Source organism: Drosophila virilis, chromosome 2 (assembly GCF_030788295.1).
Source record: "Drosophila virilis strain 15010-1051.87 chromosome 2, Dvir_AGI_RSII-ME, whole genome shotgun sequence".
Lineage (NCBI taxonomy): Eukaryota > Metazoa > Arthropoda > Insecta > Diptera > Drosophilidae > Drosophila > Drosophila virilis.
Genome location: NC_091544.1, coordinates 7,388,682 through 7,403,416, shown reverse-complemented (window position 1 = coordinate 7,403,416; position 14,735 = coordinate 7,388,682). Strand labels below are relative to the sequence as shown.

At 39.6% G+C, this 14,735-nt stretch overlaps 1 protein-coding gene and 1 long non-coding RNA gene across 8 annotated transcripts in view; one reads left to right on the top strand and one right to left on the bottom strand.

Annotated features, from left to right (window-relative positions):
- Nucleotides 1-2,291: 2,291 nt before the first annotated feature.
- Nucleotides 2,292-3,482, bottom strand: LOC138910971 (uncharacterized). Its single transcript, XR_011416221.1, has 2 exons — nucleotides 3,268-3,482; nucleotides 2,292-3,199 (listed from the first exon to the last, which is right to left on the bottom strand). It is a non-coding gene; the product is annotated as an uncharacterized lncRNA (long non-coding RNA).
- Nucleotides 3,483-3,498: 16 nt separating this feature from the next.
- Nucleotides 3,499-14,735, top strand: part of tmod (tropomodulin) — a 48,700-nt gene continuing 37,463 nt past the window's right edge. For 2 of the 7 annotated variants that reach the window (XM_070207503.1, XM_032439464.2), the window contains exon 1: nucleotides 3,500-4,220. In XM_070207503.1, coding sequence (XP_070063604.1) covers nucleotides 3,987-4,220 — 234 coding nt within the window. In that variant the 5' untranslated portion in view covers nucleotides 3,500-3,986. Of the gene's footprint in view, nucleotides 4,221-10,220; nucleotides 10,680-14,735 lie in introns of those variants that run through there. The other 5 variants (XM_015172238.3, XM_032439470.2, XM_070207510.1 and 2 more) reach the window with 4 other exon arrangements.

Sequence of the window (14,735 nt, the reverse complement as noted above, 5' to 3'; positions counted from 1 at the left end):
TGCATTCGTATTGATATTGGTATCTGCTGCTAACAGCATTGCGTTTCACTTAAGAGAAAAACCGGGCAACCGACTGTCTTCCAATTTGTGCAGGATTTTAATCTGGCAATTGAATGTGTTTCTTCCGATAGAGGTGAAGAGTTGCTACTTATTTGCAGCAAAGCATTTTTCAATTAAATATCTAGCCAAAAGTGCGATCTACCTTGTCAACAGGCAATTCACTTACAATAAAGTTGCGTCAATTTTGTTCTATTGTTAGCTGACTAATATTTTTTTAAACTACTTTTTGCTTAATATATTTATATAAAACAGTTATTACAAATTTCTATATAGATCTTAGTGTCAGGGCACAGTTCAAACCAAGCTGCAATGTCAGAGCAAGCGCAAATTTCGAATTATTATATTTGTCTGTCAAGAAAACATTTTTAAATTAAATATCCAAGTGAAACCTAGCAAATATATTAAATAATTAGCATAGCTGGCGCCAAGGCAAATATATATTTGATGCTCGATTTGCCTCAAAAATTTTAATTAGAAAATTATGATACGGCTCGGATGGATCTTTTAATGCAGATATTAATTAAGCCAAAAAGGTGGAAAACTTAAGATCAAAGCCACAAATCAAATCTCTGCTCCGTCTTTAAAATTTTATTATGCGATCTTCATATATCAAATTATAATTATACGTTAAAAATTTGGCAGGTTCGCATTAATTTTATGGAAACATTGAGTATGAACACTTGCTGCCCATCTATAGATGAGATTTGTCTAGTTATCAGTTCAACAGTGCAATTTTTTCTTTAAATTGCAACTTCACAGAATCGAAGTCGACAAAAAATGAATCGTTTCTCTGTTTTGCATCACAGCGTCGATTGGCAAAAGTTTTCATTTCATTGCAAATGGCCTTTGTGAAGGGAACACATGCTTCTAACGAAGCTACTCGTAAGGCATTAAGGCGCCTTCCGTTTGTCTGGCTGTGTCTGTGCTTTATCTCATCATCTTGGCCCGTGGCTGTGCTCCTGGGTCAGCGCAAGTCAACGACACTTGCCGGAGAAAGGAACGCCAGCTTGTTGGTATTATAATAAAAAGTACTTCAATAACTTTGTGCAATTTACAACTGTGTAACTGCGTGAGATTTACGGAGAATGAGCCAGGGCCAAGGGGTGAGGCGACTCAGTTCCGCTTGCATCCTTCACATGAGCGAGTTATTCTTTATGTTGTCTTCCATTTATATATTTTTATTTTGCGACTGTCTTCGCTTTGTTTTATTACCCCTTGTGCGCCTGCCCCTTGCTGTCTGACCTCCCTTTAATTTATTTACGCTTGCATTTTATTATTAAAGATTTTCCATATAATTTTCAACTCTGACGCTGGCGTTGGCGTCATACCACAACCCACAGCGAACTGTTGACAAAGGCATTACTTGTTAATCATATTTGAGCGCTGACTTTTTGTCAAGCAGCTGCTTATTATCCTACAAAAATTATACTTTGCCTGTTGCTCTGTAATTTGCTTAGAGGCTGCCGCTTTGATAAACTTCCACGCAATGCGGACCCAATTACAACTGCTCGAGTCATAATAGACAAGTAGTATAATCAGCCATGTATCTTCAGACATACGGCCAGCAGCTGTATCTGTATCTGTAGCTGTTTCTTCGTACAAGCGCGTGCAGATACTTGTCTCGTCTTGTGTTGTTTGGGCATCTTGTTGCGCTGCGCGGCCAAAAAGACATTTGTCGAGCATTAATTTTAGAATATTTCATGTCTTGCGTTTATTTGGCGCTTTGTTTGCACAACGGAGCACTTGTCTTTCATATATCTTGCAGTCGATTATACAGGAAGTTCGCACGGCAGCAGCATGAATGAAAAATATATCGCACCCGATAGTTGTGCCAGACTATTGGACACCCTGTATGCACTCATATGCCAAATGCAATTCGGTTCGCCTGTCGAACGCCGGGCACAGCAAATGCCTCTGGGCCAAACGGCCAGACAGCCAGAGACCCGCCGGATTGCGCGGGACGAGGCATCGGCAGACGCGAGCAATGGCCCAGTCCCAGTACCAATCCCACTCCCTATCCCCCAACAGCCTGTTTATATTATGTATTTTCTCTTTTAAATACCCTAACTGTGGGCATAACAGCTTAAGTATCGAGTCTAAAAGCTTGTATCTCTAAAAGAAGTATATAAAAAAAAAAAAAATGGAGAAAATAATCAAGCGTATAAAATAAACTTTTTATTTATATTTTAAAGGATTTTCCTTTTCTATTTGCTAATTTCCACAAAATAACCTATAAGAAACTAAAGGGTATATTAATTTATTTTAACTACTATAATAATTACATTTTTAAATTGAGTTAATGATATGTAGTTATTTAAATATTATTAATTTCATTTATATTGATAGAATTTCAGTTTTTGGAAAATTTGTTAACTAAATACGCACAAGCAAAGGCCGAGTGCAAGGGTATTTGTCTGTCGTCGCTCTCTCGCAATTGCTCTCCTTTCTTATGCTCCGAATTGTCTAGAAGCGGGCGCGGGGTGCGTACCAAAATAGCGCAAACGACGCACGTGGAGCGGTGGGGCTAGGGCGGGTGGGAGAGAGGGCCAGTTACAGATTTGACATGCGTCACGGTTCACGCTTTGGCCAGCAGCACTAATTGCAGCCCGTTGAGCATACAGAAGCTTTCAAATTTCGTCTCAGATTTGGACTCAGCAGCACTTGCAGCAGTCGAACAATTAGCAGCAGCTGCTCGCCCAAAATATTGAATTGAACGTCAACATTCAAATCAAAATTCAGAGCGAGCAGCAGCAGCAGCAGCAGCAGCAGCATCAGACGTCAGAGATGCCAAAGAGCGGACATTGACTATGGCCGGCCCGCTCGCACTTGGGCCTGGCTGAGACTATTTTGGTGATCCCAAACAGTTGGGCATCTCGCTCGCCGGGAAAGCACACAGAACACACTAACACACGCACATTGATATTAATATACACATAGATGCAGACACATAGACAGTTCATGTCCAACTAGTCGTATGTATTGTATTTGGTATTTTGGTCGCTCTCCGGCGACGGCGATGGTTCCGGTGGCAGGCCAGACGGCGAGCAGTGCCATCGATCGGGACAGAAGCCTCAGAATCGTGTAATTTGCCTCGTGCGTTGTCGCTGGGCGCTGCTCGCTGATTATTTTCAATTTATTGCTGCACAAGTGAAACAAACTGAATTTTGTTCTCGAATTATGCGTTTTTAATTGTACAAAAATATTCACTTTGTTTCATTTGGCAATTTGTCGTGCGTCCGCTTGTCGTAGTTGTCACCACCTCTGTCTCAGCATACAGCATTGTCGTGTGCTTCCTTATCCGTTGTTTGTTGTTCGTTGTTCGTTGTTCGTTGTTCGTTTTTCGTTGTGCGTTGTCGTTCTCCGTTGTCGTTGTTCGTTGTGGGTTGCGCGTTGTTGTCGCGCCTTTCGTTGTCGCTGGCTGAGCGCTCACTCTCGCAGTGTCAAGCACAGCCAGCGCCCGTGATCATCTCAAGGAGCACTTGAGTTCTCAATATCGAAATCAGTTTCAAGATTCCCAAATACAAGTAAACGTAATCTCTAACGTGATCGCAAACGTAATCGTGATCCTGATCGTGATAGTCAACGTTAGCAGTGAAAAAATTTCTATTGTTTATATAATAACCCAGAGCGGCCAAAAAGCATATAGCAGCAAAAGAAAAATATATATATTCATACATATATATATATATTCATTTTGGGTTGCTTTTTTTCAGGCGAAACAAGTTGAGAAATTCTCTATTGTGTGTCTGTGCTGCCCCAGTGTGCGTGTCGGTGGGCCGCTATAGTCGCTATAGTTCAAAATTTAGTGAGCAAACGCCGAACCAAGTGAAAGTGACGTTGAAAACAACAACAACAACAGAAAAAAACAACCAAACACACATTAACAAGTGAAAGCCTTTAATATAGTTAACAAACAATTAGCAAACATGTCGGACAATGAGGATATTGTTGCTGCCTCCGAGGAGCAGGCCAGTCCCGATTCGGTGCCAGCTGCCGATGCGGAGAGCAAAAGCAGCGTTGTTACGGAACGCACCGAGGAGATAATACCCGGCGAGAGCGAGAAAATGGTCACCGAAACCATCGATGAGGATGGCGATGTTGTTGAGGAGACAACCGAAGTCACCCGCAAGACCGTTAAGCGTACCATGAAAATAACCGAGGTGAGTGCAAGACAAAAGTTGGTTAAGACTACGGAATAATTACCCTATACAAGGCACTCTTGGTACTAGCCAAAACATGTCAAAATGATTTCTTAACTTAAAATAATATTTCATTGTGTGCGTCTTAACAAATTGTTTATATAGCCGTAGAAATGCCATAAATCATCATATATGTGTTTATTATACGGCCATTGTACATACGTTATATGCATATTCGTGTGTGTGTGTGTGTGTGTATATATATTATGTTGATCTGTGTGTATGCACAGTATATGGTAAATATCTGGTTCAGCCACACTTTATACAGGCGACAACGCCTGGCACAAAATCACAAATTTTGCAGCTGTTTGATTTCGGCGCAAATTACGAATATCAAAAAACAGAAAACAAAATTGACACAAAAAACAAAAATTATTGTTAAGCACAAATCACTTAATGCGCTGCGAGAGCTGCCAAGAAAGAATATAAGTACATATAAAAAACAACAACTACAAGAAACAACAACAAATCAAAATATGATACAAATTAAAAACGAATTGCAAAAACAAAAAAAAAACAACTGCAAATTAAATGCAATAAATTCTGCGTTGGCTAGGAAAGTCGCAAAAAAAAAATGAGGTTTCCGTGTCTTGCGGTCTGGCGCACAAGCCGCAGGCGACGGAGGCGAGCGGCGAGCAGGCGCATTGCAATTAATTGCTACAAATTTTGTTGCACTAATTACAAATTGCACTTCCGGTTTGGCGCGGCAGCGACGCGTGCGGCATCTCGTCTTTATATAGGCCGTCTAAAATTGATTTGCTGTCGCTGTTTTATGATCGTCTGTGCGTTAGATTCGTTCAATTTTATGGCAGCCAAATTAAATTTACATTGCCTTTGCCCGAAGGGGCTGAGCTACCATTTTCTACCATGTCCTTTGACATTTTATGTGGCTCAAATGTTAAACGAAATGAAAATGTATGCGTCACACGCACATGGATGTAGATTTGGACAACGCGAATGCCCAAATGGCACGAGCTGAAAGCGGCATGTGTCATTTGAGCAGTACCAAAAGCTTTCTTAGTGTTGAAAAAGAGTAAAAATACTCTTAATTAACACTTATTTTGTTTTTCTTGGATACATCGTTTTGTTTTTATTGTATGTGCGTTTTACTGGGTTGGTTTTATTGAGCCTTGATAAATGTTTCAAGGCATTCAACACTTTTTATGAAGAAACATAAATACATTTTAAATAATTGTAATTTTTGCATTTTAAATTGAGTATTGATTAATTTTGTAAAAATTTAGTGTTGCTTTGTCTTATGAAACCACTATAACCACTATACAACACTGTTTTTTGCCCCTTATTGCGCTTGTTGCTTCGTTGTGTGCGTGGCTCTTATCTTCAGCCTGCGGCATGTGTATGTTGCCTGTTTGTGTTGACCCTGCCACAGGTCGGCTAATTGTGTTACGTGTGTCCGTTGTGGGCCGGCTTCTTAGCATGTCCTTAATGAGGCACGTGGCATTTTTGTCATTTTTATGCTTGCTGCTGGAATCTACCACAGTGCTACGTGACTCTGGCAGAGTTCAAATTGAGAATGCGAAATGTGTTTAATGAACAACATATGAGATTTGACACATGCCATAAATTTTACAGTTGATTTAACTGCAGTTTCCTGACCGCCTTGATGTTGATTTTGCTAATTTGCTAATGTATTTATGCAGTAAGCAAAATAGATTAGCAATTATATTGCCCCGTCTGAGCAGACAGCGAAGGGGGCGCCCAATGAGGCATGCCAATTAGTGCAGCAAGGCGTGAACAATCACACACCAGCACAAACACACACACACACACACACACACACACACACACACACACACACACACATAATTAGACATAGCTATATGTAGATAGAGAAACACACAGCTAGATAAACGGTCAAACACATGAATGGAATTTCATTGGCTCAAAGCTTAACCGCAGCAAATATTTGGTCAACGCGTGGTCAACTTGGCATTGCCTGATTTGATTTTGGGCGTTATAAGGTCGAAATCTGTGTCTGACCCTGGCCCATTGCCTTAACCAATTCCTGGGCCACAGCCCTGTGCGTCAGTCGCATTGACAGCTGTCAACGGGGCTGGCGCCTCAACAAGAAGACCACACAAAATAATTTACACGCGTCATCACACTTATGCACACACACGCATACATAATTATATATGAGGTACGCCGATTTATGTGGTATGTATTTTTCACATGATTATGGCATTTAGGTGTGACAAAACAAGTCAAAAACAATTCAATGTCATGCTTCGGCCACTTGGTTTTCATTCATTTGTTGCAGCTCTCTCAAGGCGGCCGCCTCCCATTGCGCATACGACGCGTTCGCCCAGCCAGCTCCAAATGCTGTCCGCTCGGTTCTGGTGGATTTTGGTCAGCTATTTATGCGCTTGGCGTTTGTTTTTCGTTTTTCGTTTCGTTTCATGGCGTTCATTCTTTTGAATTTATTTATTTGGTTGCTTTTTGCTGAGCAAACAATTTATAATTTTAATGCACACACGCACAACATATGCGGCTGTGCCTGTGTATGCGTGCATGTGTGTGTATGAGTGTTAACTGAATATAATCTAAATATGTTTATATAATTGAAAAGCAAACGCGAAAACATCAAGCAAAACATAGCCATAGTCTAAGTATGCCAGTGCGTCAGGGCGGGCCGCGCAGCGGACAGGGGGACGTGACATATACAAAATGTTCATATGTTCAAAAACGATGCCCCCACACATCACTATATATATGTGTGTGTGTGTGTGAGTGTGTGTATATGAGTGTGCGTGTTTGTGGTATATAAATACAGCTGCCAAATTGTTGAACGCACTGGGCTGGCTCACTGGGCGTATGATAAACGTGCCATTTATTTTGGCAGTCGGCCGCTGTTTAACTTTTGAGCAACGCAATTTTTGCACGATATGCGTCGAACGTGAGCATTGTTTGTTGCCATTGTGCTTGGCATAAATCAGTTTTATGAGTGGCATATCTCTTGTAATTTACAGGCGCTTTTCATAAGTTGCCTGGCCCACACTGATTTATTTATTAATGCCACAAAGAAAATCTGTGCAATGCTTTTGATTTTGACCTGCCGCAACGGAAACTTTGCCCGCCAGTCTACGCAAAGAGTTTACTTTTTAAGTTGTTGTTGTTGTTGTTGCAACCTCAACAACAACAACAACAACAACAACAACGATAACAACAACAATGCTATATCAACTGGGCAAGCAAATAATTTTATTGCCTGCCATAAACTTCCGCCACCGCAGGCGGATATTCAATTGATATTTACTTAATTCAACTACATTTTGTGTGCGCCGCCCGAAACTCAAAATACAAATTCAATTTACAAAATGTTTTGCGTAGTTTTGCAAGCTGGCAACCGCCAACCGTCGCCCGCTGCCCGCTTCAGCTATGTATCAATCCAATGGCTCAGGCCAAAATGTATTCCCAACACACACACACACATACATACACACACACATTAGCACACATACTATCACACACACCAAAGTTTCAGAAGCCAGGGCATTGCAACCCGTCGCCTTCGGGCCTCCGACTGCCCTCGTCACCGTTGTCTGTTGGCAAATCAATGAGGAAATTTGCAAATTGAGTAAATTCAACGCATTGTAGACAACAGCTTGATCTGCCAGCTGTGCCAGTTGTCTGTTGAATATGTCTGACAACGGCAAATGCAAATGGGTTGAAACGCAATTAACTAAGCCGGCCCTAAACAGGAGGGACAGCTAGGAGTCGATACTGTTGAATGCCAAATGGAAACGGAAATAGTCCAAATGTGCACGGAGAGCATTCAAATTGGCGGAATTTAACAAATAATCCAAATTATAAGTGGAAAGCAGCAAAAGCTGCTTTCACTAACCGACAATGCAATACTCTGCACAGAGTGTGCAATCAAGATGAGAGTAAAATTTATGACTAAAACTAAAACTGGAGATAAATTGTTTATTATTTAAAATTAATATTAACTCTAAATAAATTGATTACAGTCTACATTTTTTTTTTGAGGAAATGCTAACTTAATAAGCTTTTATTTATGTACTTCAAAATGTACTCTACATTTTGTAATCACTCTAAGTTTTATTTTCAGAACGTTTCACTTAGTTGCAAAACTAATAATTTCCTTTAAATTAAACAGAATTAACTAGAATTAACGTTGACAAGCAACAAATTCAAATAACTCTTTTGACATTGTTGAAAGCAAATTATGGAGGCTTTGTTTGTGCCTGAAATTTTGTAAGTAGGTTAAGCTTTAAGTGAGTGGCTGATGGAAATAGTTGGCCTTATACATTTAATGAGCCTACTCAAATGAACTGAAGAGCTCTTGATATTGGGGGCTGTGAAATCAATCTTCGATTTGAATTAAACACAGCATTTAATTGAGACCCCCAATTAAACGCAATGTTCTAGTTTAAAAGCAAAAGTGGCGCTTTCAATTTCTATGCCCGCCGCAATTTTGTTTACTTCATTAATTGCAATATGTTTTTTGGCCAGTTTTGTTGTTGCTTACCCACCGACCATTTGGATAACCTAATTAATAATTTAGAGTCAACGGACAGCTGCTTATTTATCCAAAGCAAAGCGTGATTTGCTGCACCGCACATCGTAAATAAATAATCCACATTAATATTCATATACACAGCTTTGACGCGCTGTAGAAGCGGCTGCAATCGACATTTAATCCAGTTCGTGTTTCACTGTGCGACACTTGACATATTCCGCTTGAAATATGGGCCACGATTTTCACATGCCACGTGCTTATCTCTTTGTACCCTCAAAAAGGGTACTATGAGCATGTCACTGAATGTCTCTAAAATAATTGCACACTCAGCAAGCACATACATAATATATGGAAGTCTGCCGCATCGGACTACTAAATCAGAAGCTTGTTGTGGGAACGAGGTTCACTTTGCTCTGAACATAAGTAATACCAATACGATTTTGGGTAGAATAACTTCTACAAGCGTATCTAATTCTTCGGTGTACCATCTGGTTTTTCTTTACCCTGTGAATATTTGCTCTAAGTTGTTTGCAGTATGTTTGCTGAAGAGCAGAAATGACAAATGTGTCACTTGTCATCATCAGGATTTTCTTACATATTCAATATTAAGAGATTCTTTTTATACGCCAAACACTTGAGGTTAAACGCGTAACAAGGAAAACAAATTATTCTAAATTGAAGATGATTTTTAATATTTTAATTTTTTGTTGATTAAACATTTGCTTCCGACTTTTGCAAATGATTTCTGACGTTAAATTAATAATGAAAGATTGATCTGTTTGCGACTTTTCCTTGTTGCCTCGTTGCATTTTCTCATTCCCAAGTTCCTTGTTGACAACTTTTGAAATTTGCAATTGAAAAAAAAAATCGATATTTTACCAGTTATTTCTGCGACATTTGGGGTTGTTGTTTTAGGAGTTATTAGAAAGTATTGTATTTATTTATTTACATATATTTAAGTAAATATTTGTTCAATATGTTTTCATTTTATATTCTACTGATTTTGTTAAGAATTTTTAAATATCTATAATTGTGTGAATTTTGAATAGCCCCATCCCTTTGCCCACCTTTGGCTTATTGTTATGACCAAGTCAATGGCATTTCAGTCATTTCCTTGCCACAATAAAATATGCTAAACAGCTGCCGCAAATATTAGCAAATATGCCAAAAATTTGTCAGCACAAGACAAAGCGCTAGAAATCGAAAGTTGTGATGCACTTGGCCAGGCCGTAGCCATCCTCACCTACCCCGCCCCGAGCCCATCGCCAGGGCAAGTATGTAAGCGCATTCGTATGTACCTGTGTAATGGCGCATTGCAATTTATTTGGCTGCGGACCCCGAACGAAAGAACAAAAAGCCACTCGAAAGAAGAAAACGTCGATTGAACTGCAGCACTTTGATTGCATTTGGATGTTGCTTCGATTTCAGTTGCATTACAAGACTCAAAAACAAAAGGCGCTGCGCGAACAAGCAACAAACAAATAAGCTAAGCAAATTCGAGAATATACCAAATAAAAAAAAACAATTGATTTATTGCTGGAATGGCACTAATGGAGGCGAGCCAGTCAGCTAAATAAATAGATTAGTTTTTATGCGAATTTTCTGTGCGCATTTTGCGTAGTTTGTGACGTGCGACCTATCGAAACAGCCCGCCTCAGCTCTCGTCGCGCCTCGGTGTGTGTGTGTGTGTGTGCGTGTGTGTATGTGTGTGCGTGGGTGAGCAGCACAATAATATTGTAAAATTACAATACAAAAATAAATAAATATTTCTTTTGATATTTGCGTTCGATCGCGAATTGCGCAACTGCCCAACTAACAATTGCCGACTAACAACTGGCAACATTCGGGAATTTCAGGGATTTGTATTTTAAAGCGGATTAGACAAAGCTCCAACCATGGCTATACTAGATGAAAAGGTAAGCTGCACATTTCGTCAAGCAAATTAAAGTCCCAATAAGCTTTTGTCGAGCTTACAGCAATAATTTTTGCACTGATCCCCGAACAAAAAGCTATCATTTTTACAAACTTCTCAATGGTCTTAAGCTGTACCCATAATCTCCATTGTTGTTGTTGTGCTGCTGCTCCTGTCTTCTTCACATGTATGTGTGTGTGTTTTTTGTGTAGGTGTGAAAATCACTTGTCAATCTTTTATGTAAAAAGATGCCGCCAACGTATCTGTCAGCCCGTAAAATTTTGTCGCCTGCTTCCGTTTTCTTTGCACTTAATTGTGTCTGCTGCTAAGTCGCTGTCGCAGTCGCAGTCACAGTCGCAGCGACTGCGGTTGTTGTGCGTGTGGTTCAAGGTGAATTGGCGTCGACGTCAACGTCGAAGTCGCTGCCAACACTTCAACGCATCTTTCAATCGGTTGCCGCCCCCTGCACCGCCTGTGGCTCGCTACGGGCGGCACCCGCAACTCGTTGAGGGAAATAAAGAAACAAGCGAAAAGCTAAAAAAGTTGAAATGCTGCTCGATGAGCTCAACTAAAAGATACTCTATACAAAATTAATATCACCTTAGACTGATATTGTGCTAGTTTGTACTGACTTTGGGAACCCCTTAAAATATTTAATAGATTCTAAGAAAAAACAGTATTTTATTTGTCTGCAAACTAAATTCAAGCTCACGTTAATATATTGAACCACATGACGTATGAGTAATAAATTTGATTATTTAACACCTAATTATCGCTGGCTTGTTTACATTCACATAGAACTCAACATACCCTTACTGACCCTTTTTGAGTTTTTTGGTATAAATACAAATTTTGCCACTGCCAAGGACTTGTGTTGCCTTCGCTTTGACTTTGCCTTCAGCTTGGGCTATGGCTGTGGCTGTCGTTGTTCTTGTCGCTGTTGTTTATTTTGGTTGCGGGTTGTTTTCTGCTACGTATTTTTCACTTAATAAAATTGTATTCATTCGCTGCGCTTGCTTTTCAGCTGATTTTCAATATGCTTAAAAATAAACGACAGAACCCAACCCAGCCACCCAGCCCCTGGCCAGCCCGGCGAGCTGTTTGATTGTGCTAAAACTGCTATCGATACACTTTTTATCTGCCTTGGCTATTGTTGTTGCATCTGGTTTGCCTTTGGCTTATTAGCAATTTATCTGAGCGCCAGCTCTGCATCCCATTTATGTCATTTGAGCAGATCAGGCTTTGTCCTGGCGCTGCCTGAAGCCGCTTATCCTGCTCATGATACTGCTGATATTGCAGGCATGCCAAGGCATAGTTTTTGGCTTGCAGTTGTTGCCATTGTGGCAAGCATTTGTGGCAGCAACAAATTGTTTTCCGGTTAAGCAGCTTAGCATCGTGCCGTTTGTGACTATTCAATTAATTATAATGGCTGCACTCAACAGGCAGCTATCTGACAGCATTATTATAGTTGTTGCAGTTATTTAAGTGGGAATTTAAATGAATATAATTGGATTGCATTAGGCCTTGTGCGTGGCCTGCTTGCTTCATTTGCGGCATACCGCCGGTGGCTTTTGTTGTGTGTGATTTCTGAGCGATTAGTTGAGGTGTTAATTTGATGATTTTATGTCTGTGCAGTCGATATCTCCCCTGGCTATTGACAGACTGCAACAGATATATTGTCGTTAGACGCAGCTGCGATTGTCAGAAACATTTTGCAACCATTTTATAGCATGTGCTCCGCTATTTCCCCATTGTCTGTTGCTGCACTCGTGTAATCAATCAAAATGTGGCTCGACAGCCAAAGCGAAACATGTTTTTTACAAAAACAAAATCAAAAGAAAAAACAAACAACACGACACGATGCGGGCATCTGTTGCAGAACTGCGCTCCCAGGCAAAACACAACAGAAATCAGAGCAAACGCTAACACGCAAAATAAACTACAACACACACACACACACACGCACACACATACTTGCATTTGTACACACACTATAGATCAAACCATGTTCCAAAGATTTTCAATTTATTTTCACTAAAACGTTTTGAGTTTTGCCGCCCCCGCTTTGCTCTGATGCTGCTCTTGTTGGTTTTGTAATGGCCAACGAAAATAAAATGTTCTACGGCTAACATGGCGTATGCGCAACGAAACGAAAATCATTGAAATGGCCCAGCAACTGCAACGCGAATTGATTGCCACATGCGTCTCTAATTAGTGACCGAATCCGTGCCCAACGGAACATGTCCACATGACGGGGACGTCGTTGTCATCAATCAGCAGGCAGCATGCAGCTGACGGCGGAGATAATCCAGGAAGTGCGCACCCGACATTTAAATCGAAATGCGAGCGACTGCCTGCAATTCGATTACTTAAACTGCCTCGCGGACATTCAATGTTGATGTCGATGTCGATTTCGCTAGCGTTATTCTCGGTAACTCGAGCGTTAAACAGTGCGTATGATTAATATGCAGCTTGTATGCCTGTCGCCCCCGCCCGCTATTAGCTGGTCCGGGCGCCCCATAATAAATGCATATAAATTGAGGCACACATTAAAATGTCGTGCGCCCAAGTTGATCCGTAAATCAACGGGCCATTAGAACCAGCAATAACAACAACAACAACCACAGCCATCCAAGTTGTAAGATATTAATTTATACTATTTAATATCTGGTATGTTCACATGTATCCAATGTGTATTCAGGTGCAGCTACAGCTAAAAACAACTTATAATAGAACATAAAATTTTAATTTGAAAGATATTTTTGTAATCATATGACTTTGACTTAATTGCAAAGCTATTTCAAATCTTTTTCGGAGGTATTTCATCTTTTGGCCAACAATTAATGACAGAACTTATGAGATTTATAGCTATTAATGAGTTCGTAATGTACATAATAAATATTTATAAATGTATATATGTGTGACTTATAATTTCATAATTTAAATTTGAGAAAAGTCCTCCAGATAAAAATGCAATAGTCGAAACTTTAAAGAGTCTTATAAAAAGATGGTAATTTTAAAGTTCACAATTCTTAGATTATATTTAATTTTAGCTTTGCTTATTTATTCTAATATATCCTTTATCATTCAGGGTTCGACAAAATTAAATTAATATAATTTTTAATATAAATGTTTAAATCTCGTATGATGTAACGCCTTTGGCTCAGCTCAAAGTAACAACAATAATTGCATTAAATAGTTTTCCTTGGCCTCAAATGGGGTCCATGCACACCCGCAACCTCTTCGTTGGCGTGCCCTTAGCTGACACGCTTGTTTATTTGGCTTAGCATATAGAAACGTCTTGACAACATTTTCTATAAATACATATTTCATATCTGTATATTTTCTCTATATATCTCATATGGCGACCCCGGTCGAGGCGAAATTCTTTAGAAGCATTTCTTTTTCTGTGTTTTCCTTCTATTTTTTTTTTTCTTTTTGTTTTGTTATTCTGGCATTTGATGTTTTGATGAGATGCCCACTCTCATTGGTTATTTAAAATATAACCTACATAACTTTAATGGCTAAGAAAGAAATATATAATTAAATAATATTTATGGGGCGTGGACAGGCACATGGCCAAACATTCGCTGGCAGCCGCACGCAAGGAGAAGGCAGTGTCGAGCCGGGGGAGGTGTCAGCAATCCTTTTGTGATACACATAATGCATGGCATAAAATGAATTAAAATCGTTGTTCTTTATAATTATATCAAAGCGTTAATTGCTCGCTTAATTGGTACTTTCCGGAGAGGATGCAACTAATTGCTATACACGAATTCAATATTGATGTGTTTCAATTTAAAATATTATATATATATTTTGTATAATATTTAACGTGACATTTAAACAGAACCTTCGAATGTATTTTTTGCTGTTCACAGCTTTTGTATGCACTTTCAATTGCCAACTACTTTTAACAATTGCCTTTTATATACAAGTTTTTAATAACACTGAGAAAATTACCTTGAAAGCAGCGCCGCCATTCGAAATGAAGCCATGAATAAAAGACGAGTCGGTCGAAAAGAAGAAAATCAAATGGCAAAAACTCGGGAAATGCCAA